General features: G+C 37.1%; 2 protein-coding genes across 13 annotated transcripts in view; both read left to right on the top strand.

Annotated features, from left to right (window-relative positions):
- The window catches only part of LOC133526348 (dual 3',5'-cyclic-AMP and -GMP phosphodiesterase 11-like), a 188,514-nt gene extending 182,657 nt beyond the window's left edge, over positions 1-5,857 (top strand). For all 11 annotated transcript variants that reach the window (XM_061862920.1, XM_061862917.1, XM_061862923.1 and 8 more), the window contains exons 17-20: positions 501-689; positions 1,310-1,538; positions 2,436-2,519; positions 2,904-5,857. In XM_061862920.1, coding sequence (XP_061718904.1) covers positions 501-689; positions 1,310-1,538; positions 2,436-2,519; positions 2,904-3,221 — 820 coding nt within the window. In that variant the 3' untranslated portion in view covers positions 3,222-5,857. The remainder of the gene's footprint in view (positions 1-500; positions 690-1,309; positions 1,539-2,435; positions 2,520-2,903) is intronic.
- A 3,676-nt stretch (positions 5,858-9,533) lies between these two features.
- The window catches only part of LOC133526350 (long-chain-fatty-acid--CoA ligase 1), a 79,955-nt gene continuing 62,025 nt past the window's right edge, over positions 9,534-27,463 (top strand). The window contains exons 1-2 of one of the 2 annotated variants that reach the window (XM_061862936.1): positions 9,534-9,897; positions 11,680-11,730. In XM_061862936.1, the coding sequence (XP_061718920.1) occupies positions 11,718-11,730 (13 nt within the window). In that variant the 5' untranslated portion in view covers positions 9,534-9,897; positions 11,680-11,717. Of the gene's footprint in view, positions 9,898-10,883; positions 10,902-11,679; positions 11,731-27,463 lie in introns of those variants that run through there. The other variant, XM_061862937.1, reaches the window with a different exon arrangement.

Genomic DNA, 27,463 nt, shown 5'->3' with positions numbered 1-27,463 from the left:
ATGACTTTCATATTCGTAAATCTTTGGAATAACTTCATATAAAATAGTTGATAACAATACGTACAGTAAAAAATGTGCACAATCCCCGAAACGTCAAATTATAACAGCTGTCAGAATTCCACGCAATTAAAAACGAAGGTTTAAACAGTAAACAGATAATTATTTTTTGTTATTGAAGATATTTGATAAGTGTAATGAATAAATAATAAACACGGCTAGGGTAGGCAAAATTAAATCACAAAGACGTTTCTTACATTAACTATAGTTATAGATCGTGTCATTGACGAAGACGTGTGCCTTGACTAGTATTGTCATGTTATTAAAGGTTCATTTTGACAAATCTACGCGTCATCGTGGATGACACGAACTATAGCATTGAAATTACTGATCAATGACAGATTCCTTGTCTACGAAAAGCATGAAACAAATTCCACGGACACTGGTCATCGTTGTATAATCAAATTGAGAAAGTTTATTAATGAGTAAACTTACATTTCCAGGGCATCGTCACCCCTAGCGCAGCTGTATTCGACGTCCACCATGGAACACCACCACTTCGACCAGTGTCTGATGATCCTCAACTCTCCCGGCAACCAGATACTGTCCCATCTGTCCTCAGACGATTATGAGAAGGTCGTCAAGGTACTTGAAGACGCGATTTTGTCGACAGACCTGGCAGTATACTTTAGGTAATTTTTATATATATTTTATATGACAATTGGTGGGAAACTTCAAGAGACATGGAAAAATTAGAGAGAATAATAAACAAATATGCGAGTTTAATCAAGAGAGTCGAGTGTAGAGTTTATTTTGACCACTGCGTGATGATTCGTAATTCTCCCTGAAACAGTTTACTTTAGGTAACAATATAAATACAATATCCACAACGGTGCTGCAATAACAGCAGTATCGCAGTTATTGCAGCTTCGAGCAGTATCTGATGATCGTCAACTCGTCTAACAATTAGATCCTGTTCCAGAGAATAAAAAAAGTATTTTGGTTCAATCTTACACCTCAGATCGACCTAGCCTAGCCTCAAACTGAGCCAAGCTTGCGTTAATTCGAGAATAAAAAGTCGTCAAAGTGTTTTGAAACACTGCCCAGTCAATTGAACTTGGGATAATTTTAGTACCCTTAAATATTTTACATTGACTCACATAGTTGAAAGTATATTATGAAAATTACATTAGATGCATTCTTTGTCCAACGGTCCTGCAAAATCAGACGCAACACGGATGATGGGATGTGGCTGATGGCTTCCGAACTGCCTTAGTTGATTGCGTAATCATAAAAAAAATACTCATTTCAGCAAACGCACATCCTTCATCGAGCTGGTCGAGCAGGAGCGCGCAGTGACCGCGGAGTGGGGCGAGTGCGAGGCGCGGCGCGGGCTGCTGCGCGCCATGCTCATGACGGCCTGCGACCTGGCCGCCATCACCAAGCCCTGGCCCGTCGAGCGGCGCGTGGCGGCGCTCGTGGCTGGCGAGTTCTTCAGGCAGGGGGATCTCGAGCGGCAGAACTTGAACTTGACTCCTATCGTAAGTACAATACGGTTCATTTTACGTTGGCTTACTAGTTTTTGTAAGCCGTGCTCATGACCGCCTGTGACCTGGCGACCAGCACCAAACCCTGGCCTGTCGAGAGGCCTGTAGCGGCGTTAGAGGCTGGAGAGTTCTTCGGATAAGGCGACCTCGAGCGGCAGAACTTGAACTTGACTCCTATCGTAAGCACAATATAGTTTATTTTACTTTGGTTTACTAGTTTTTGTAAGCTATGCTTATTACCGCCTGCGACCTGGCGGCTATCAACAAACCCTGGCCTGTAGAGAGGGCGTGTGGCGGCTTTAGCAGTTGGTGAGTTTTTCAGACAAGGCGACGTGGAGCGGCAGAACTTGAACTTGAACTATCGTAAATACAATTCGGTTCATTTTACCTCATGCTCATGACCTCCTGCGATCTGGCAGATATCGCCAAACCCTGCCATGTAGAGAGGCGTGTTGCAGCTTTAGTGGTTGGAGAGTTCTTCAGGCAGGCTGACCCCGAGCGGCAGAACTTGACAGGGTTCTACTATTGTAAGTGCTACATACGGTTAACTTTACCTTGCTAATGACATGACTGTCTTGGACTTGGCAACCGTCACCAAATCATGACCTATCGGGAGACATGTTGCATGGCTAGTAGCGAACTAGTTTTTTAGGCAGCTTTGAATTTGATTCTTATTGTATAAGTATAGACTAGTTTCTGTAAGCTCATCAGCTTGTTAACTGGTCGTCCTTACTAATCCCGCCGTCAAGAGGCATCTGGCAGGGAAATATTGAGCAACATATAATAAATGTTACAGTTTTTAATCTATTAAGAGTGTGAAAATCCACGCGGTCCTCGTGACTTACACATTGAACCTTATGATTTTACTGTAATTTTTTTTCTTCATTTCAGGATTTGATGAATCGGGATAAAGAAGATGAGCTGCCGGCCATGCAAGTCAAATTTATCGACACAATCTGCTTGCCCATTTATGAGGTAAATTATAATCGAATGAATCCTTTTAAGTGTCCTGGCTGCTAGAGTCCGTCTAAACTAATTTTACACCGATTTGAATAGAAAAAAGTGTTAGATATAGTGTCATTAAATGTCATATTTTCATAGATTATTGAGAGTTTTATCATTGAAAATTTTAACCCATTATTGTGACATGTTATTGTTATTTTTTGTTGTTCAAGCGTCTTGAATAAATTAATTAATTATATCCTGTTCTAGCAGAGTTTTTGATCTTCCTACTCTAAACCTGACTTTCCTAACTAGTGTTTTTTTCTTTTTTAATATGACCCGTAGAAAATATTTTCTAGGTATTTTTTACTTAATAATGAATACAGAACAAGAAACTAATATTTGTCACAATTCCAGGCATTCGCAGTCCTATCGCCGAGCCTACAGCCAATGCTAGACCGAGTCAAAAGCAATCGAGCGCACTGGATCGAGCTATCCAACAACGACAAGAACGACTACATGGACAAGGAGCCAGAAAGAGACAAGTCTAGCCTCAGCTCCCACGTCGAGGACACCGATACGTACGAGGGAGACAGCAGCGGCGCTGTCAGTTTATCTTCAGAGACTAATTTCAAGTATGAAAACCTCGAAAACCCAGTCGTAGGGCTGCTAGCAAACAACGCGCTCGCGCTCACAAATCAGGGTAAATTCAACAACGTCAATGACGTCAACTGAGACGCATTCGATGTTTGGAAGGCCAATAGAGAAGCCAAATCGTCCAATTAGATAGTTTAGCGTAAGATCCGTATCCCGCACAGCACAAGACTTTCGTATTTTTAATTTGGGAGATTTTACTTTCAACCAGCGATTTCTGTAATTTGTTTAATGTAAATCGATGTTCCTATTGGTCTGACTGGGAGGTATATTTCACATGGCGGGCGTAGTAACAGATGTGTGATATTTATGTAGTAAATAGTTGATATAGTCAAATGAATTTCCCATAACGCATGGCGTTTAATAAGTAACTTGTCACCTGTCGCTGCACTATTTTTGTACACTTCATTTACTAACATTTTTAATAAAAAAGTAATATACTTCGAAGTCTGTAACTATGTATTAAATTTTACCCGTTAGAAAGGATAACGAAATAACTTCTATTTCAATGTATTTATGATGATAAAACTTCTAAAGGGAAGGTTTATCGTAAGATACGAATGTATGAAATTTTCAGTGCCCAATGAGTTTTTAGTCGAAAATATAACTAAATGACATTTAATTGTTTACTAGATTTTAAGTATCGTAACGTGTCAAACATAAATGACCAAGAAACCAAAAAGTCTTATTGTACTAAATTATTATTATTGTTTTTGAATTCACTCCGTAAGCTTTGAGTATTACGAATGAATTTCGGTACTGTTGTTTTAAAATTTAGTTTAGATGGAGCATATCGAACGATAGATTGTTTAAAAATGTAAATTAACTACTAGCACAATGTAAATAATAATCAAGAATGTTACTAACAAAATAATCTTCACTGAGTACTTATTTTCGCTTGGGCATTTTTTGCCAAAATCGTTAAATGTTAAAGTGCCGAAATGGCGTCTGGGTCATATATATCCATGATATACATATCTATAAGTCTGGATCCTATTAGGCTTGACACGATGAATTTCTTAATTTGGTTTAGTAAAGCCCTCGTCGTGAAAATGCTAATAGAAATGACATACCCCACACGACTTGACATTTGACGACTTTTGACACAAAACGCCGCAGCGCTTATTTTATATTCGAGTCTTAATGGGACCGGGAAAACTTTGTCTATCTTGTCCTTAAGGAACAGTGGCCTCGCAAGTTTAGTTACAGGACATCCTCAAGGAGTTGTATTTCCAGTTGAATCCAGTGTTGGTAACGACTCGCGCCCTTCGAGTCCACCCTTTATTTTTTTATAAGTTCTTATGTTTTTAATACCATATAACTCTTGTGAGACTAGAGTCCTTTTTAAAGCTTTTTTTTTCGTGTTCTTCTTCATGGTCTTTTGTAACGTTGTCTTTCAATAACTATGGTTTTCTTTCTTTGATATAACGACAGGGTTCTTAATAGGCTGACTTGACTACTAAGAAGAGTCGAAAAACTTCAACCCTATAGCGGGCATAAGTGTGTCAGAAATTATGAAAAATTGAACCCTATATATTTGCAATAATGTTCATAATCACAGTAAGAAATATTCGTATATGTATTTCTTCCTATCGCTCGACGCAGAAGCAGCAGAGAGGCAAATAGACGAAACATTAATTCAATATTTGCGGTAGCTCCCCTGTGACCGAGTTGAGCTTTAAATTTAGACTCGTGAGAGTCGAGTCATTACCAACTCTAATAGAATCCGCATGTTTTCTTATTACCTCATTAAATCGTTAAAAGTTGTTAGACAGTTACGGTACCCGATAATCCATTCCAATCTTTGTACCTACCTTAAACCACTCGTGTATGGCCGATCAAGTAAACGATATAAGACCTAATATTAAGGCCCTTCGTCCCGAGGACAGATTTATCGTGAAAGTGGCCCATAGTAAATTAAAATCGTCAATTAACGTAAAGTTAATACAAGTTAGAATGTATTTAGCACTTTTTCTGTAAATTTATTTCGTGCTTTGTCCAAATAAATTAATGATTGTCATTGTAATTCCTGATAAATCTTATAATCAAAATGGTTTTCGAGTTATATGAAAACTTTAATGTACTTACTCATTCCATGTCAAAATAGTAATTATTGAAGTTTAATCTGGCTTATTTCCTATAAACAAGACAAGACTTTGACCAATTTGTTCCGTAAAGGAAAATATGCAAAGATAATATTTTCTATTTGGAATATCTCTCTATAAGCATTAGGCAGTGTTATGTATTAAACACTCAATTCCTTGTAATTTAATATAACATCTGAATAATATACGCAGATATTTGTGTATTTGTTGGACCATATTTGTCCGTTCGGGTGTGTTCGGCCCTTGGAATGCATGCGATTCAACATCTTTATCTTATTAGATAATGCATCGTGTGGGCGGTGCGTTATATTGTGTGGTCATATTTTGATGGTAAAAGTAAGGTTTGCTTAGGGTTGGACATTTCATGACCGAAGGTGATTAATACATAACCAACGCCCTAAATATTTTACATGAAGAAAATCTCAAATTAATTGTGGTAATAAACTATGTACAACTATAATATTAAGATTGCTGTAAGTATTATTAGAAGTAAATAGACAATTAATAATTGTAATTCACTAAATGAAGAGTTGTATGGTGTGTGAATATGGAGGTTGTTTTGTTCCAAACAAAAATGTTATTTATTTATGATTAAACGAAATTTTAAATACTTTTATGTTTTATTATTGAAAATGGTTATAATGATGATGAAAGTAGTATGTATCCTTAGGCGCATGGCACACTGCATCCGATTCGCACGTCGTCGCTCCGAAGTCCGAAGTTTGAGTGAGACAACGCTATGCGCGTATTATAGCGACATCCCGCTCACACGTCGGCGTGCAAATCGCATGTAGTGTGCCATGCGCCTTAAGTCTACCACGTAAGTAGATAGTGGACGATTACTTCTGCACACAAAAGTAGTCCACATTTTGCTCTGCATAGGTATTGACATTCTGGAAAATATTTTCATACAAATTTTTGTACCATAAGTGGCAAAAGCTCATTTAGAGCGAAAAACATTCCATACCCTTTGACCATCAAAGACGTCAACTGACGCGCGGCTACATCAACCTTCGTGCATTCCGACAAGGTCCGCCATGACGCGCCGTGCTCGATAGGCGTGGCGTTCAAGCTCTTATATAGGTAAAAAAATTAAGTAAGTCACCTGTTGTATGTAGTTGTGACGTGTTCGAATAGGCAATACATGTTTAAAAGACACACACAAACAAAAGAAATTTCTATTCGAACACGTCACAACTACATACAACAGGTGACTTACTTAAGTTTTTTACCTATACCACATTCACTGCCAGCGCGAGCCACGGCGCTACATTTGTAGCGCCGTGGCTCGCGCATTTGCAGCCGATAACACTTTTTTCCCATCTGTAGCGAAAAGCGCCTACGAATACGAATGTAGGTCGGCTATCATGAGGGCTATAAGGACTTTAGACACATCCGCGTGGAAAAATGAGCAGCAGTTAATGTGTTAAAAATAAAGAAATCGAAAGATAAACGAAGGGACACAAATGTGGTATATTACATTAAATAGCGTAAGCACAAATATTTTCCGTAATGTTAATATCCAGAGAGGAAAATGAGGACTACGTTTGTATAGAGAAGCGATCGTATGCGGTCGTCCCCTTTCCTCTTAATTCAGTCAGTAGTGTGCGGGTGCGGGGTGGTTGCTTCGCGCCAACGAATAGGCGACTTCTGTGCAGCCGTCTACAGTTCATGCACGCTCCCTTTTACCAAAAAGAATTTGAAATAGAGGTGGATTGTCAAAGAAAACCTTGTAGCCACAGTAAAGTTACACCCATCTTTAGACACATGATTAAAACTTTTGGAACGCCATTATTAAAGAGCTATTAATTACATCATTTTAATGGAAAAGTATACTCAAATTTGAGAAATTTAGTATTAAGCGCCATCTATCGAATACATTATTAACGAAAGAGACACGTTAGGTAACTACAACCCCTTCAAGTGTAGCCACAAATATTGCTTCCTGACGTCAGAAAATACTTGATTAGAAAAATGTAAGATGGCGCTTTACTTTTCCCATCCAGCGAACCAGTAACCAATTCCTAATTAACTTAAATACTGTTCTTACTGATGGTTATTATTAACGTTTTTCCAACGTTTACTAATTTTTATTATTCCAAATAATCTCAATAATTACATTTAATTACATTCAGTGTTAGCGTGTTATGAGTGCCGTACCTATGGACAGTTAGTGACGATTCGAGAGTGCTAAGAATAACAGCGGTGCGGGTAGTTTAGAAACTATTTAGAAATACTTCACTGCGGTGACGTCAAAATAAAACTTAGGTATGCATATGAGTGGGTAAGTCCTTGTTGTTGTTGTTTTGATTATTAAATTATATATGTACATTTCATTTAAAGGAAGGATGAGACAATTGTTTTGCTTTACTGAAAATAACTTGCTATAATAATAACGCCTATCGTGCGTGGCGCGACATTTGAACCTTGTTGGAATGCACGAAGGTTGATATTGGGCTGTAACCGTGTGCATTAGTTGACGTCTTTTGCAGTCAAAGGGTAAAGTTAGTATTCGCGTTTCCGATAGCGATAAAAATATACTAAAATGACACTTATATTACCCAATATACTATCTAATCATCCTGATTATTAACTACAAAAATAATGATCAATGATCGGACAAATTGGATTTTTTTATAGTATTATAGGAGATATTTTTTTATACCACGACGGTGGAAAACTAGCATACGGCCCGCTTAATGGTAAGCTGTCACCGTAGCCTATGGACGCCTGCAACTCCAGAGGTGTTACATGCGCGTTGCCGACCCTTTAAAAATCTGTACACTCCTTTTTTGAAGAACCTCATAGAGTAGACCCTCGGGAAAACCTTGGCAGGTAGCTCATTCCACGGAGGAAGTTCCTCGTAAATTGCACAGTGCTCGACCATTTAGGTTCTAAGTCTAAGCTGTGAGGATGAACACCCTGCCGACGGCGGGCGCGGGCGGTGCGGTGATAGAAAGTAGCCGTTGGGCATCAAATCCATGCATGCATATTAAATACATGCATTCGTGGTATAATGCCTCTAGGGCCTATTTTAGATTTAAGCTACTTATTAAAATTAGTTTAGCATTTGTACAGTTACTGTAATAGTAGTTTTTAATACGAAATTTATTTATTTAATTTAATCTTTATTGCACAATACATAATAGTACAATCGGCGGACTTAATGTCGTATGGCATTCTCTATCAATTAGTGTCATAGTTTCAGATAGGTATTTGTCTTACAAGGGATAAAATTGGTTAACTTCTCGTCCAGCAACTGAAAGATTCCAATTAAACCAAGAACGTAGGAAGTGGTTCGAAAAGTGCAATCTTGAGCATTATGAGGGTTTCAAGGTAGTATAGTTAAACAAACTTTGCTACCGCGTGAAACACAACATTTTTCATGACACTAAAGCGAGGAAATACTAGGTATGTACATACATTTACTAAATCCAAATGAACGCTATTAAATATGTATCATTCAAATCAATTAAAAGACAATTCAACCAGCTAACATAAGCAAACAACTCAATACTTGCATCAAATTACTTTGCCATTCTTGTGGATGAAATACAATTTTCTCACCACTTTTGAAGAATAAATAGTTTTTTTTTTAGTATATGGTGAAAAATATTTTTTTGCCGTCGGTATTGTGGAGATCTTCAGTATTTAGTAAATCCATCTAATTGAGGGTTAAATAATACGTGGTGGATGCCTATGGCCCTTGTGCCTTGTCGGCAATAAGAAATTCATATTTTTGGCAGAAACTTTTTATATTTTATTCAAAAACACCTAAGGACAAACGTTAAAATTTGTATTTTAAATGTGTCTGAAACTGATTGTGTACCACGCCCAGAAACCTTATGTTTTCGGGGTGCGCCTAAATCATTCAGTAATTTATTGACTGACTTCTGAATAGCGTTGGCGTGACTTACACAACCTTTTTATAGCAATTTTTAGGGCTCTAGGAATTCTAATGGTCTCCCAAAGCCAACGCAAAGTACTCTATCTCTTTCTAAAGTAAAGAATTAAAACGGAGCAGTTGTATGGCGCGACCGACGTAGGTTCAATAACAATACCGAATGACAATTTAAAACGAGGCGTGTTGGATAAAAGCCAATCAAACAGTTTTATTTTAATTTAACTAGTCTGCTGTTAAACGCATCGACCGCAAGTAAGCGCTCCACTTTTCTAAAACAGATTGTTTATTAAAATGTCTGTAAGCTCGCAGTTTCCCGCCAACATTTCCATCAATAACACTGCGCATGTTACTACCGCACGCGTCTGGCTCTTTCTTTTTTGGGGGAAGTGAAAGGGAAAGTTGATAACCTGAAAATTGCGCGAGCATGCGCAATGAAAAACTTAGTCGTACGATGCGACTGCCATGGTCTGATCCCGGAGTGTACACCGTAGTGGCGATCTCACTGCGGTGCTTTTACAATAAAGTTCTTAAGACATAGACAATTTATTTATAGATAAATACTGTGATCATAGCAAGTTTAGGCAAAGTATAATAAGTAGCGCTGTAGATATAGGTAGACTTTATTTCAAATGGTAACAGAAAATAGTACAATCGATTTCACGTGTACATAAACAATTTCTTGTTAGATTGTTTTGAAAATGGGTTGTGTGTAGTGAATTTTTAGAACGAATCCAGTTCTAGCGACTCGGTAAGTACTAATGTTTATAAATGTAGGTTTATTATAAATCTAGGGTTATAGTTATAGTGCTTGAGTTAGGCAGTGATATAATACGCCACTAAATCACGAGACATAAAGTCCTCGGTTAAGCACTAAAAATCAATGATACCTTCGAATGACTCGACATTGTATACGGAAATTATAGAGTCGGTGGTACATATATCTATTTATTATGTACTTAGATGTCAGGAAATACTAATGTAATTACATCATTAGTACCATGTAATGTAAAGGAAAAACACTAATACCTATCTATTTGCAATACTTAGTTCTTATAGCACATATACGTCTAAGCAGATGTATGGTCAACCAAATCCTTACCTACTGCAGAACTAAATTGCAAATAAATTTAATGTGAACGTGCTTTATTAGTGGGAGATAAGACGCGGTGATTATTTGTTTGCGATTTAGTATTAAATAAATAACACAAGGACCCTAAAGGAGTTATTTAATTTCAAAATCCGAGCTTACCCTTTATATAGATGATGCGCAGATTTGTCAAATCTTACCTTTAATTACGTGATATTACGATTCAAGGCACGCGTCTTCGTGAATGACGCAATCTACAGTGTACTTTAATATATGTAAATGTTTCATAATTGGTTGGATTTTTAGTCCGGACTGATCCCTGATTTACCGATTATGCAAGTACTTGAATGTTACTGCCTGCCGTTCCGGTTGATGCATTTTATACCCTTTTTAATTTGCCTAAGGTACTTAAGTGAAAACAAAATACATAAAACATTGCTTAGAATAAATATCAATCCTTGAACCATCCAACCTTTTTCAATTAAGCAAGTTGACTGGCTGAAATACATTAATTTTAGATAAAAAAAAACAATAACTATCAGCTCTATTGTCAAAACTAATGGCGTGGTGCCGCGCGCCTTATCTCGGTGGGGGGGTATGCGAAGTAAACAGAAATAACAATCAGTTGAATATAGTGTAAATGTGAAACGACCACGTTTTTCAAGGTAAACCTTTTTATTCTGACCTTTAAATCAAACCAGGATTCAGCTCGGGTGGACACTAAATTGTGGTTTTACGTCAGATTTTCGATAACATGTAGAGACTTTGTTGTTAAATTATTCGCAACAAGGGACCAAGGGGAGGGATTTCAATATGTGAGTTTTTAACATTATATCACAATTATTCAAATCTACCTTAATTAATGTTTTTACAGAAGAAACAGGTGATTTTTATGCAAACAATAAAGAAAATATGATCCCTTTTCGGCTTGCGACTGTTCATCTTGTCCATTTAATATCTCTAGCCATAAAGCGGGGAAATGCTGACAGTATTTTAAGAAGTTTTGGTCTTAATTTAAGTTTGCGCCAGAAAATTGCTGCGTACATACCTCAATTGTAGACATTTAAATGGATAAGTTCGCCTTTGTACATATTCATTGGTTTCTCCATTTGTTATATACTTGTTTTGTGTCTCATGTGCAATAAAGTGTTTTACTACTAAGTACTACTACTTAATTAGCACGATCATGTAGAAAGTGCGTATAAAGAAAATTGTACAGCAATTCATCGCCTTATGAAGGATCTCTATTATATTACTGATAGTAACAATTTGTCTTACACGAGTACTGACAACATTTAAGCACACATTTATGCTATTCGCGTGATAATACAATAGATAATGTATTACGTACTCAGTAACCAGTCGGTGCGCGCGCTCTGAACGTTTATTTTGACTGACTTTTGTATTTATAACTAGAAGTGTTTACATAGTTGCTTTTTAAAGGTACGGAGAGCGGCAGTGGTGAATGAATCCGGTCCTGCATGATGTCAAAATGTAAGTGTTTAATAGCTTTTTAAATAAGTTTTGTATACCTGCGTAAATGTAACTACCTTAAGTAATTTACTTAGATTTACTTGTATTTCCTGTAACTGATTTCAAAGTTAAGCGATCCAACAGTGAATTCAGTGAAATCGCGCGGACAGTAGCTAGGAAAAATATAAGTATCATAGGTCCAGTCCAGATGGTAACCGGCGAACCCTTATACAGGGTCATGCAGTATGGGAAATCCGCTAAACTATAAAATGAAAGCAAATAAAATTTGTTTTAAGGATTCACGGGATGGTTTTAAAAACAAGTAATAGGCCAGTCATATCTAACACTAGAAATCGCTAAAATTGCAGTTTTCATTTTTTTATATGTCTGGGACCGCTAATACCGTATATCCCAAGTTTGCAGATTCGAAAGACCTGTGGTATCTTTGCACCACTCGTAAAACTACGAGATTTTCGTACTTTTTTGGTATTCTCAATATAAACTATGCGTTTTTTTTTTAAATGCTACATTTTGACATCAGCATCAGCTCTGTAGGTTAAATTGTGCAATACATATTAAATAAATAAATAGTACCTACAATGGTTTTTGGGTAGTTTGAAAGGAAAATCATGTATGTCCACAAGAAATACATATGTTTTAAATTAAGTAATAATAATAATTCAGCCTATACGTCCCACTGCTGGGCACAGGACTCCTCTCATGCTCGGGCTATAGTCCCCACGCTAGCCCAATGCGGATTGGGGACTTCACATACACCTTTGAATTTCTTCGCAGATATATGCAGGTTTCCTCACGATGTTTTCCTTCACCGAAAAGCTGGTGGTAAATATCAAATGACATTTCGTACATAAGTTCCGAAAAACTCATTGGTACGAGTCAGGATTTGAACCCGCGATCTCCGGATTGAAAGTCGAACGTCATATCCACTCGGCCACCACCGCTTAAATTAAGATATAATTAAATTTTATATATATATATAGCATATTTACAAGGCATTAGAATTGTTCATTTTAATCGCTTCGTGGGTGGTTCATAAAAAAATCATCTGATTCAGCCATAGAAATCGGCAAATCGGTATGCCAATGTCGCCATTTATTTGTTCGGCAATTTAAAGCTCGGCAACGTTATGGTAAGTGACACCGGAGCTAATTTTGCAGAGTGCCGAGCATTTGAGGCCTGCTTTTACAGCATCGACAAGGTGACATAAGACATCTTCGTCCGCTCCATTCGCTTCTTTACTGTTTCCTGAAGTACCAAAACTCTGGCAATATTGGCCGCGGATTGGATACGCTACGGTCATTTTTTTAATCACAACATCTAAATAAACACTTATTCAATCCCTTCCGACGTCTGTGCAAGTACTTTCCCTCTCTCTCTCTCTCTCTCCTGACGTAAAGGCCCTTTTGCCAACAAACAGCAAAACAAGTCTTGTATTGGTGAGAATAATTTCCTGGGTCTCTTCTGGAGACAGACCCGTATCGAAACCAGTGTGTTGTACACAAAACCTGTTCAGGCTCTACTCCCCGTCCTCTATTTCCAGGTGACACATCGTCGGCTTGATCAGTTGATTCGCCTGCTCCTCGTAACTGATGCTCCGCCTTTTATACGATTTTCCCCACTAAAAAAATACCGTTAGTAACCCACGTTGGAATCTGGGCTAACGCTGTCTCTTTACTCACAGTAGTGATAAGGATAGCGGTATAAACACTGATAGTACCTTAATACTTATATACTTAAATAAGTACCTATTTAGCATAGCTGTTTATGTAAAAGAACATAATGAATTTACTAAATAATTACGGTTAATTTGATAGCGGTTATCTTAGGACATTATTTTTGTATCCTTATTTCCGCAAATAATACTGTTATTTTTCCAAATATCTATTCTTAAACGTGTAGGCTTTACAATGTATTTGGTGTCAAGCCATATAAAATGTCGATTCGGGGGTTATTTAGTATTATTAGTTTAGATTTTAGGTTGTCTGGAAGAGATCGGTCTGTAGGGATAAGGCCGCCTGTTGTTTACCTCCACGTGTATGTTTTCATGTACATTTATTCTAAAGTTGTGCAATAAAGACGATTTGTATTGTATTATTAGTTTAATACCGGAAACGGGCCCCTAGTGTGTTTTATAAAAGCATGGTAGTTAGGTACCTAAAATTTTGTTTACTTACCAGCTTTGCAATTCACTTCGGTATATATATTTGATGTGTTTATGATTGCTACATTTTCAATATGTACGCAACGTTATCGCCCCGATCGTATCACAAAATGATATGAGGTATTTCACATAAACTGCGTTTTGCTTTTGTTATTGACTAGGCAAGCAAAACGATAATTTGTGGTTTCGTAGGTAAATATTCAGGTATATAGCTATAGTAAAATATTGAATATTGGGTACTCTAACATAGTAAACTTCATAAATAAATATGCCGGAGCTTTAAAAACGCCCTGAGAACATCCTGAGAAGGTACTAACAAAAACTAGTCCTTTAAGGTTATGTTGTTGTAATCGCCCAAATCTTAAAAAAAGCTAAGGGTGTGCCGGCAGAAGTGAAAACTTGAATATTAACGTTGTGCATTTTTGATATTTTGGAATGGTTAGGGAATAATTTTGCACGAATTGCTTTAATTATCAGTATAAAAGTACTATCATTTATGTGGTAAAATACAATATTCATATATTGCGCTATCGTACACAAACATGACAATTTATATTACAATTATTTAACATTATTTTTTTTATCTTCAATGACATTGTAACAGTTTTTCGATCAGGTCACGTGTCCGCCTTACGAATTTTCAATCTGACGAATCTGTCGGTCATGTGACCTGTCGCGAGTTTAACATTTTTTCCCCATCACAAAAAATGCACATCGCCGCTAAAGAAGTTTTCACTTCAAAAACACACTATTTTCGCGGTTTTCTCGATTTTTTCCCAAAGGTGCATTTGGCGCTCGATGTCACAAACTTGGATTATTCATTGGGCCAACATCATAAACACATCTGCAAAAAATCAGAACTAGCGGATTTGACGCAAACGCTAATCTAATGTAAAAATTTAAGTACTGTATTAATTAGTGATTTGCAGGATTTCGCCATTTTCGTAGTTTTCCTAATTGCACCTTATTAGGTAATTGAAATAGATCTTCCCGCGAATGTAAGGTGAGGTGAGCGGTGGCAGCCGGGCTTTTCTCGACAAATTGCAATATCTACGGGGTTTTTACAAAAGCTGTTAACTGACCTTCAAACCCAGAGAAGAAATCAGCCCTTATTATTGGGTCACGAACATAATTATTATAAAAAAAACTTTTCAAACGACATTTGTCCTTTTTGGGCCGTCGACGGAACACATGTGTTCTAATCTGTTATCGATGGTACTTGAATGGAAATGGAACATGTCTCACGTATCAGTGGTGCAATGCGGGCAGTATATGGGCCATGGCGAGCGTTTCGGCAGGCTGTTACATTATTCGTAACGCTGCTTGATGCTGCTCTTGAAGCAGATTCTTATATCCTGGGACACATACATATTTTTTTTAAATGTATTAAATTAAAAAAAAATTAAAAACCCCCTATATGCTATATGCAAACAAAATCCATTTTGTGCCAAAAATGCCTTACTTTTGAAAAAGAGCTGATATTCTTCGAACTACTGGATCGATTTTTATGAAACAGCTAAGAATCACCACAAGAAAACTCGCTTTCACGTAAATCCGCATTGAAATCGGCTAATCTGTTGGAGAGCAACGATGCCACAGACAGACACACAGACAGGTATTGGCGTCAAACATATATTATATATATTATATGATATAACACCCCTCATTTTGCGTCAGGGGTCAAAAATAATGTTTTAATTTTATATAAAACATTTAAGATAGGTATGAGTAAATAGTTACTACAAATATTTATATTTTAATTATTTCATTGCATTATTTATATTATGATGGCTAGCATAAATTTAATCACATAACAAAAATTATCATAAGATACGGCCCAATCATGTTTTAAGTAACTTTTATCAAAGAGAAATTGAAATAGAGGTATATTTTCAAAGAAAACTTTGTAGCGACGTAAATTTGCTGCTATCTTTCGACACATAATAAAAACTTTTAGAACGCCATTTGACTTTGATCCTTATTCTTTCACTGATATGTGTTCAATTAGGTAAATATCAAAAAGTGTACCTATGCCACACCAATAACATGGACGAATATGCTAACATAGCTCATAGCTATCGGATATTTTACCGTGTCGTGTGTGAAATGATTTATAAATTAAACTGACAATTCTTAAAGACAAAAGGTCCATCGTTGTTCAGTTAATCGGGTAGCCAACATGCCAATCGTTAACGCTTCGTAGCGAACGAAACGCAACTGTCACTGTCGAACAATATGGAAGAGAGATAGAGAGACATGACTACGCTACGCTACGGGGCGTTCTGACACTTGGTAAGCGCATAGAATAAGACCCTAAAATCGACGTGACACGAACTAACGAGGGGACAGAAATGTCATTGATTATTAAATTAGGGCAGCGGGAATAAGTATAAGGTAAAATAAAACAAAGCGAGCGTGGGGAAGTGGGGGTTGTGTTGCGTGGAACAGGGGTGAGTAGCGTTTATTTGTTAAGTGAGTTTTCGCATCCCATTGATTACCTGTAATAATAGTATACACTCGAACAATAGGTTATATGTAATTACTAGCCATTTGCGTACTGGAATCGGTTGTGGGGTCTAAAATGAAAGATAATTGCTAATGTTCGAAGTGTAAGAATAAGGGTGGAACAATTTATGTGCTCACGCAAATTTTGTTTAAACTTAACCTGAGTATACTATATGAAGTTTGTGGTGTACTCTGTAGGTACCTAATATAAAGCACAGAGTATTAATTATAATAATAATTGAGAGCGCACTATTCGCCAACAAACTGTCTTCAGTTTGGCGAAGCTTTTGTATGTATATAAACGTAAGTATTAAAAAAAAAAAAAAAAAGAATACAGCAAGGACCTTGATTTTTTTACTAAAGTAATAATTTCAAAATAATGTGCTTTGAAGATTGATAAGTTTCTACATAATATGAAATGACAGTTTCATTGCCCCAAATTTCCCGATCGATCTGTCATTTTAGTACAATTTAGGTACAAAATCAGGATGATTAGATAATTGGGTTAAAAATTTTTTCGTTGTCTTGTTTTATGTCCCCATAAAATGTGACGGAGTGGAGCTTTTTTATGGGGTGAAATGTAGTTTTAAATTTTTCCCATGAAAATTATAAATTATAATCTACGGCTAGAAAGACATGCAATAGTACTTAACTTTTTTATTTATTTAATAAAAGACAAAAACAGAAGCGTGATAGAGTGGTCAGAAACAAGACAACGAAAAGAAGTTTCACCCAATCAATTGGCCACTTTAACTGTGATATTAGTAGCTATTTGGAACTTAAACAATAAACAGACATTTATTTTTTTGTTATTGAAGGTATTTGATAAGTGTAATGAATAAATAATAAACACGGCTAGGGCAGGCAGAATTAAATCAAAATTCTTTAACCACATATCACAAAGACGTTTCTTATAATAGTTATAATTACTATAGTTACAGATCGTGTCATTCACGAAGACGTGTGCCTTGACTAGTATTGTCATCTTATTAAAGGTTAATTTTGACAAATCTACGCGTCATCGTGGATGACACGAACTATAAGTAGGTATTGCACGCATTTAATAAATGATAGGTAGGTAGGTATATAGGTACCTATATTGTTTTGCTGGCAAGCAAATAGCATAGCATAGAATTACTGCAATAGTCATTTTGTAAAATGTAAAACAGTACGCAGTTACCTATACCTACAAAATTAGTAACACAATACTTCATTATATGTTGCCGTTATTAGACTTCTAGACCATCACAATTTGATATCGTTCTTACACCATCAAATTATAAAAAATAAATAACATTTCTAAGTTGTTTATTGTATTGTGTAGGTATACATATAATTACGGAAAGGATCGACACCCTTAAAACAATAGTAACTCAGTAATCAACGTATGAAGACTCGTTGTCAGCGTCTCCTTTCTCGATAAGTAGGTCGAGGTCATTGTAATGCAATGTCATCACATTATACATGCTGGTACCCTACCCACATAGGAAATGTATGCAGCTCGGTATATCCTGTACAAAGCACCTTGATCGAACGAGACATACGACATGTAGTGAAACTCAATCATGTTTTAAACATTATTTCTAATAGAATACCTAATTTAAAAGCATTAAGAAAGCAAAAATAGATTCTGAGTATATAGCATAATAAAGCTACGTGAGTTAAAAGTTTTGTATAACTTATTTTTTATTTAATTATCTAACTGAAACGTTTGTAAATGTTCCCAAATACATATTTTCGTATAAGTAAGTTTTTAAATAATATCGAAGTTATTTAAGAAAAATGGCTAATATTTACCCCTTTTTAAATTATTTTGAAAAAAAAGATAAGTAATAATAATATAAACAAAACAAGCATAAGTACTAAATAAACCTAAAATAGCTACATGTATACATATGTACATCTCATCTAGCTTACATTATACATTAATCTTATACCCTTAAACGAGCAATTTTTGTATGTATGTATGTATATATTTAAATATTTCGGGGATCTCGGAAACGGCTCTAACGATTTCGATGAAATTGGGGCGAAAAATCGATCTAACTGGTCTTTCCTTGAGATGCCCTTTCGAGTTTGAATATGTTTTCCGAGTAAAGCTCGGTCTCCCAGATGTTAATAATTATTTCGACATCCTTTAATTACATTGTATACACTATTAGTATATTGTGTATTAAGGTGATAAACAAGAATTTACGAACGAGTGTGAATTAACACGAGTTCGTAATTTCTGTACCGCCCGTCGCACATACAATGTTTTTTCTGCCCTCCGGGCGGAAAGCGTCACCTTTGCTCCCGCTGCGCTAAACAAAGTTGCCGCTTTCCGCCTCCGTCGAGCAGAATAATAGTATGCGCACCACGGGAGGAAACGTAGGACATTCCATCCCGCGTGTTTGCCACCCTCGCCTTCGGCTCGGGTAACAATTTTACACGCGGCACGATATTTCCTACTTTTCCTCCCTTGGGACACAAATAACTATTATCACACTTGTGAGTAAAAGAAAGGTAAAAATAAAATTTCTGTTTAATTTCGGACGTACATTACAGCCCCAGGTGTAATTATATAAATAGTATATCACGATTTACGATACAGGTGCGAAAAATAGGAAATGGGTTAAATAGAAAATTACCTAATCGTACATGTATCATACAACGTTTTACAGTGCTTTAAATTTTCGACATAGTTACGTAATGAAATTGAAATGAAATTATTTTACATATTAACCCTTAAATGGATAAAGATAATTTATTTGTCAAACATGAGTGAAGTAATATAGAGATGTTATACTGTACAAAGTTGTCCTTCATGCTCTGCCTCTCGGCGTACAAAATATAGTATACCTATCTATATAACAGTCTAACCTGTACATAACCTGGCATGCCTAATAAAATTAAAATACAATAATTACTACTGATGTAATTAAAATTATGTGTTAAAAACGTATTTCACTAATGAAATCATTGACATTATAATTACATTTTTCTAATAATAATTTCGTTAAATGTCGCTTAAACAAATTAATGTAATGTAATGTGCTAATTATCGCACTAGTCCGGCAAAGTAGCACCATATATACTGTAAAATAATACGTCAGTGTTTTCTTATGAAAGTACCCAAAAAACTTCTTTCAAATAACGTTTGTTTCAAATATAAATAAAATACCTAAATGTCATGTCAGTTTCGATCAGTCTCTAATTCGTTATGTCCAAGACATTTCGTTTAATCAAATAGAGTGCTGTAAGTGCCTTTTAACCAAAAAAAACTCTTCTGTCAGTCTTATTAAGCCCTGTAAGGCTAAGATGGTCGGTTTTTAACATCTGTCACGTTCTAAAGAGTACGAAAAGTGCGAGAGTGATGCATGACAAACAAGTGATAAAAATGCGACCATGACACCGCCGCTGAATATTATATGTGCAAAAATCAATGAAACTAATTAAATGCTGTCGTTGAGGGGAACAGCTGTTATGTCGAATGTCAGTCTCGCGCTAAATGTGATATTCATATAGCCACGACCTCTGTGGACCGTGAGGTGAGTGCAACATTTTTTTTTTGTGATTCAAAAAAATTACACAGCATTACAGCGAACTAATACACTGTGAAATTTATAATAGACAGTATTTATACAAATTAGGTTACAGTCTAGAAAGGACAAACAGAACAAATGTAAGAAAGAAAGACAGAAGATTCTCGCTTATCCATCGTCTCACAGAACTTCATACATTCTTTACACAGATCCATCCAACTACTTGCAAATACATCACATTCCTGTGCTGATGCGAGGAGCGCGTTAATATATTGTAGAGCGCGGACAAGTGGTGATTTGCCATGGGACATAGTGCGTCTTTTAAGCACCGCTAATAGGTGACGACTTCGTGGTCGGAAATTAAATTGGGCCTTAGCCACAGATGGACGAACAGGCGTACGAGCTGTGCAACCAATTCAGGGCAGTCCGATTTCCCCCGTAAGACATTACATACAGTAGTCAATAGCCCGTGGTTACGCCTCACCTGTAAGGAATTAAACCCTAAAACGCCAAGCAGGAACTTTGATGGGTGCAAATATGGGTAATGAATGAATGAATGAATAATTTTATATCATGTAACACATGGACACATTTTTATTAGTAGAACTTACAAACTAAGGGGTTAGTAAGTACAGCATACATTAATTTAAAATAAAACAACACTGATGGGGAAATGCAATCCCTCACTGTGCGACAAGTAGGGACAGTCAACCCTATCCGCTATCATTCGTAGGATGCTGTTGGGACTGCCACGCACCCGGCGCACGAGGGATGCTGCGCGTACACGCATGGTAGTATAAAAACAGTCCACGCACGCCGTCACGAACATCTCCGATGCGCTACAGAAACGGGGCAGCCCCATCAGCACCCGGAATGCATTATTGTACTGGACCCTAAGGGCCCCGTATGCCCGTTGCGTATACTGCGCCCACAAATTGCAAGTGTAGAGGGAAGTGCAAAATGTCCTGAACAGTGTGACATTAACCTCTTTTGAGCACCTTGCAAATCTGCGGGCGATCATATTCGCCCGGACCAACAGGGCCCTTCGTTACCTCTCCACATCCAGGTCGTCCTTGAGGTCGGTCGCGAGAACATGGCCTAGGTACTTAAAATGGTCCACTCTATCCATTGTCTTCTTGCGACCGCACTCAAACACCACGAACTGACTCTTGGTTGCTTTATATTTAAGACCATGATTTAAGACATACGTTTCGCAAATTCGCAACAGTTTACGCAGCCCACACACCGACGCGCTCAGCAGCACCATGTCGTCCACATAGCTTATGTTGTTGACACAAACTCCATCCACATGACAGCCGACATGGGTTCTACTGAGCGCCTCGATTAGTCCATTAACATACAGGTTGAAGAGCGTAGGTTAGGTAGTAGGCTTTCTGGATTTTTTCCCCAACAACATCATCTACAACGTGTTACACCAGCCACTTAAAGTGGGATGGGTACTGAGCAACATTTACTATGAAACCAATCACAAAAAAGAAATTTACTCTTCCATACATTTTGACTGGCTGATGTTGATATCTTGTAATGGTAGATTGTGTCACAAGGGAGCAAAATGACATATCTTTACGGTGTGGGCGTACAATGAATCCTGAACGAAGAGAATGACTCCAAAATTTAAGAAGTGAGGGATTCAAGTGTTAAATAATAAATAATTTTGCTACCATGTGTACATATACTGTTTTTGACATTATTATGTATTAAAATATTACTTAGGTTAAAAAAAACTGTATGCAAAAAAATTATGTCCTAGAACAAAAGTAACACTTTGATACCTCCTACCAGGGAAGAAAAAATCCTTTTCTGCCCTCCGGACGGAAAGCGTCATCTTTGCTCCCGCTGCGCTAAACGAAGTTGCCGCTTTCCGCCTCCGTCGATCAGAAAAATAGTATGCGCACCACCGGGAGGAATTGTAGGACATTCCATCCCGCGTGTTTGCCACATATTTTGACTAAGGAGTAGAGTTTGTGAAGTTAGGGCTACTAGAGTTAGAAGCTTGGCTCTACAAGAGATCTGATAGTATTAGTTGCGTGTGGGAAGAAATGCACAGTCAGCGATAAAAGCTTGTACCAAAAATATATTTTTTGGCAAAAACATAGGTAGCTTTATTGCTTTTACCGCTTACCGTGACATAAAACTATAGCCACTGACTATGACTAATATTGAATGTTAAGGTGTGCAGTAAGATGCAGTTTTTATAATATTCTGCACGATATAAAATAAACTGAGCAAATAGAGTTTTTTTATTAATTCTTTATTCTACTACACCCTGACCTAAAACTGCAACCACCGATTCACAGATTACGAATACTAGATGGAACATATAAAACTACTAGCGTTATCATTCGTTCTTGGTATTATATCTACTCATGTGAATTGGAATATAAAATGTGGACTGTTGTAGTATACAAAGTTGTAGGATGGAACTAAGTAGTGCGGCTCGCGGAGTACTTTCCTACAAGTAAAAGAGCGTACTATACTGGCGTGCATACTTAGAAGGTATACGTACAATCGGGGACATTGGCGGTGAACCACCTTAAGGGCGAAAATCTTTTTAACGTCCTGCAGGCGGTGAGGCGATAAGACAAAAGTGACAACCAATAGGATGGCACTTAAAAAAACGTTAGCTCAGGTAAAGTTTATTATCGTCCATGGTCATTGTGACGGCCGGAATTTGCAAACTAAGAGAAGGAATCCAAAATGCATCCTAATTGGTTATCTTTATGGGGAGGCGAAGTTTAGCCTAAACAACAACAACTAATAAACTGTCCTTACTACCTATTATTTATCTCATGACCTGCTTTTACCCTTTTCATTTTTAAGATAAATAATTTTAAATGCATCGTATTTGGTTATCTCTATGGGAGGCGGAGTTTAGCTCGCTCGTAAGGATCGAGGCAAAAGTTTTCTGAACTGGTTCACCGCGAATGTTCGTTCGAAATTGTACATTCAGTATCAGCCCGCGTAGCCAACGTGCCTATCGTTCACGCTCCATGGCGAACGAAACGCAACTGTCACAGTCGCACTAATAAAGAAGAGTGATAGAGAGAGATGACGACGATACGCTACAGAGCGTTAACGATTGTAACGTTGGCTACGCGGCCTGGCATACTGGAATACTTCTCAAAATAGAAAAATATCTCGTCAATTCGCGTTGAAAAATATCTGCAATAGTTTAATGGTTCTTTATACAGAGTCATATCTCTGTTATCAAGTTATCAGAGAATATTTGCCAGAACACGGAATCTGTCAGAGGAAGTCTGTGCACTTGTAACATTGCACATAAGGCGTGCAAGGGTACGAGACGCGGTCGTTGACTGACCGTTTTGAGTCAGTGGGGCATACCGGGTTTCTGTGTTAGAGCGACCGGATCCTTTACAACGCTGGGTCTGTAGGAGGTAGTCTATATACTTGTAACATTGGACGCAAGCCGTGCAATGGTACCAGATGCGGTCGTTGCACCCGACCGTTTTGGGGCAGTGCGGCGTACCGGGTTCCTGTGTCAGAGCGACCGGATCCTTTACAACACGGGAACTGTCAGAGGTAGTCTGTGCACTTGTAACATTGCACGTAAGCCGTGCAAGGGTACGAGATGCGGTCGTTGCACCCGACCGTTTTGGGTCAGAGCGGCGTACCGGGTTTCTGTGTCAGAGCGACCGGATCCGCCGGCGGCTCTGTGCCGAGCTTAATGCCTAAGCCGGGAGTACTAACTTTAATAATGACCTCTCTCTGCCTTACTAATATTTGGTTATATCCTCAGCTATGTATTGTGCAGGGTCTGCATTGCTATTTTTGATCCTCATAAAGGAAAAGAGACATGTCTGAAGTTACTAAAGTACCCTTTGGAAAGGATTGCATTTGGCATACATAGATAGTGACGGCCAAACTTTGTATTAACACACAACGTATTTAAGACAGCGTTAAACTATTCAGGATACAAAATATTAAGTGTTAGTATATAAATAAATATACATATACATAACCCATAAAGGGTTGTATTGTAATGTATATAGAAACAAAATGGCAGTTGAAGTACGAGGACTTACCACTTTATACAGGTTTATTTTGTATGAACATTATGATAAGTAGTTAATGTTATAATATTTTCCTACTTATTTAGAAAATTCACTTCTCTATCTAGTTTTGTTATGTATTTCTATATTTATGAACCTACTGTTATTTTTGTATTTAAGGAACGTTTTAGAATTCTCTTACATTTTATATTTAAAACAGTCAAGGTAGGTATATTAAGCCTTCCGTAGATATTTTCTCATTTCAAAAATAATATAACGGTTATACTTGTAGCTGCAAAGTAATTCATACATTTGCGACCCCAACTAGTTTTTGCGAACGAGATGACAAACCAAAAGCAGAGAAGAGGTCAACGACCGAAGCCTGCCGCACAACATATTATATTATGATTCGATAGATAACTGTAAAGATATATATTTTTTATAGCCAATGAATTGAGGTTATGCATTTGACTTGTGATCGCATGTCGTTTACGTACGATTAGTTTTTTGCGTTCTCTTATATGATTGTTGTAACGGTGTTATTCAACAACTCGACGGGTTGTAATGTAGTTTAACTGTTTTATTTTTGAGCTTTTTGGTATTTGTGTTAAGTTGGAATGCTAAAACGATTTAAACTTTTTGTACAGTCGTTTTAAATTGACAGTTTGTTCATAATTTGTAGTCATTTTAAAGAGCATTTTGATTTTTGATACGATATGAATTTGCACTATTTGCTATGTACCAACAGCAGCACCCGTAACTGATTACTATGTCGTCTGCATATATTTCTGTTTGTTATAATTTAATAATTTAGTTAGAACTTCCCCTTTTTAGCATGCGTATTTGGCAAATTGCCGCTTGTTAAATTTAACATACTTAACAATTAAAAAGTTAATTACGACATCATCATAATTGACAATGATCATTTTTTGTACGATTACCACGGATATGGGTCACAAACATCGCATAACTGCGCATGACACAATACAAGTCGGGTTCAGATCGTTGGCATCGAGTACTTAGTGCCCCAAAGAATGTTAAGTGCAGACAGGTCGAATACCAATGCAATTTATTAAATTAAAGATACGTCGACTCGCACAAACTATTGACTCATGGCTTGATATTGTCATGATTATTTAATGTCTCGACATATGGGTTGTTTGTCTTTTATCACTATCCGAATCACGCTGATTTATTACGTGAGTTGGAGACAAGCATTCGTTTGGCTTCACTCATTTTGTGTCACGCCTCTAGAAGTGTATTTACTTAAGTATACTTATAAATCCCGACTAGAAATATATTATCATTGTAAAGAGGGCGCTTGTTTTCTCATGTATATGGTGACAGTTCAGTTTAGTACGAAAAATATAGTTCCAATAAAATTCCGCAATATGGGCGTGATCACATACTACTGGTCAGGTTTTAATATAATAAATTTTTTTAAGGAACTAGAGAGATTCGGGTAGAGACAGTGTAAGTCTTAAATTAATTCAGATATCTTATAATAAAATAAAATTACCTTTAGTTAGAGAGGGTTCAAAAGTTTGGGACTGCATCCCCCATCCTCAAGGCAAACATTCAAGTAGGTATTAATATTCAACCAAAAAAATGTTCATGTAAAATGTTGCCATGACGAAACCATAAGGCTCACACTGTCAAAAAGGTAACAGATCTCATGTAGAGCCAAGTTTCTAACTCTACAAGCCCTAACGTCTGAAACTCTACACGTTAGTCAAAATATATGGCTTGGCTCTACATGAGATCTGATACGAGTACCTTTTCGATAGTGCGAGCTTTATGGTGTCGTCTTGGCAACGTTTTATATTAATGTTTTTTGGTGGGATTTCACTTCATTTTGTAAGTTGCTTATGACAATCTTCCATCCCCTAATTCAAAGGGTGCATGGGGGGGGGGGGGGGGGGTGATTCACTAATAATTCTGAAATATGTATTTTAATATTTATAACAAGGAGTCCTTATATACATTTTCAGACCTCTAGCATCAAAACTTGCAGAACTTTCATCCCCTAGTTTAAGAGGTTAATGAGTAAAAGTTCCAAGTTTTAGATTCTTGTTTTTTGTGTACTAATACTAGCTTACATACCAAATTTCAGTTCTCTAGGACTTCGGGTAGTACCCTATGAGCTAAAATTATCATCGGTGAGTGAGTGCATTAGTTAGTGACGAAATCGGGGTTTTTTTAGATATCAATAATCACACCTAAAGTATAAGGGAGTGTTTGTAACTTTTCTCTAAACCAAGAGCCCTTTATAAGGAGCTAGCGCATCTGCAGTAACCGCTCTTTGGTCGAGAGTAGGCGAAACTGGCTCCATCTGCTGCTGTACCGTTAGTCGACACAGTAACCGCCGAGCGGGAGATTAATGTGACCCGTCGGTAAGGGCGATGGTTCAATAGTATTGTGACCAGGCAGTACCCACAATACCAACCATTAGTTACCTATGTCACATTCGGGCCTGGTTAGGTAACGAATGGTCTCTATAATTAACTATCTTGTGATTGGTCAGACGACTAATCTAACAGGCCAGTTCGAACATACACTGACATGAGAATGATATTTGAATCATGTTATTTAGTAATCGTGCGTCTCGACCGCGCCAATACATGTACGGACAAGTACGAGCCAAATGCATGATAACTGAATGACATTAGTTAGATGTCATTTCGATATCACTGTAGGTACGTTCGAAATGGCCTGTAATTGAATCACAGAACTCGGAGTAGCATCAAAACTTTAAAAAAAATATGTTAGTTTAGCATGACCATCAAAAATTATATAATTATTACACATTTCTAATTCTGTAAAAAGAAAAAAATAGTTTAAAGACTCTTTATAATATATCATTTGTAAGGGGCAGTTTTCTGAAATGTAATCTCAAATCATATTTAACAGTGTCAAAATGAAGTAGTCTTATTTTTTTACAATGTTTTGCTACGAGGATTGTCAAACAACTTGATAACGCTGATGTAAAAAAAAGTCAAGAACGTTACTTCTAAAATGAAAACTCACTACCATTTTACGAAAAAGTATCGTTATAGAGGCTGACTTTTTAAGTTGTTATACGAGTACATGTAGGCTGGAGCTTTAGGGGTCTGATTACAAAATAATATATACAGTGCGCTAAGTCCGAAACTACACTTTAGAGCAGAGGTCACCAATTAGTTTCTTCAGAGGTCCGGTTTTGAAAATATGTGACATTATCTATGAAAAGGGACCTTATTGTCGGTGGCGCTTACGGCGGCGCTTATTATCAACGATACTCCCATATTATAAACAACGCCGCGCTACGCAGTGCGGCGTAAGCGCCATCGACAATAAGGTCCCTTTTCATAGATAATGTCACATATAATGACCATATCGGTACGTTTCTACTTGAGTTTATTAAATGTGTAAAAATATAACATAGGCGGATCCGGATCGCGGTCCACCATTTGGTGACCCCTGCTTTAGAGCATTAAAGACCCTTTTTCATTTTGAGCTCTGGATGGAACATT

This window comes from Cydia pomonella, chromosome 16, assembly GCF_033807575.1.
Source record: "Cydia pomonella isolate Wapato2018A chromosome 16, ilCydPomo1, whole genome shotgun sequence".
Taxonomy (NCBI): Eukaryota; Metazoa; Arthropoda; class Insecta; order Lepidoptera; family Tortricidae; genus Cydia; species Cydia pomonella.
The sequence above is the reverse complement of the archived record's forward strand: the minus strand, read 5'-3'. Positions and strand labels throughout refer to the sequence as shown.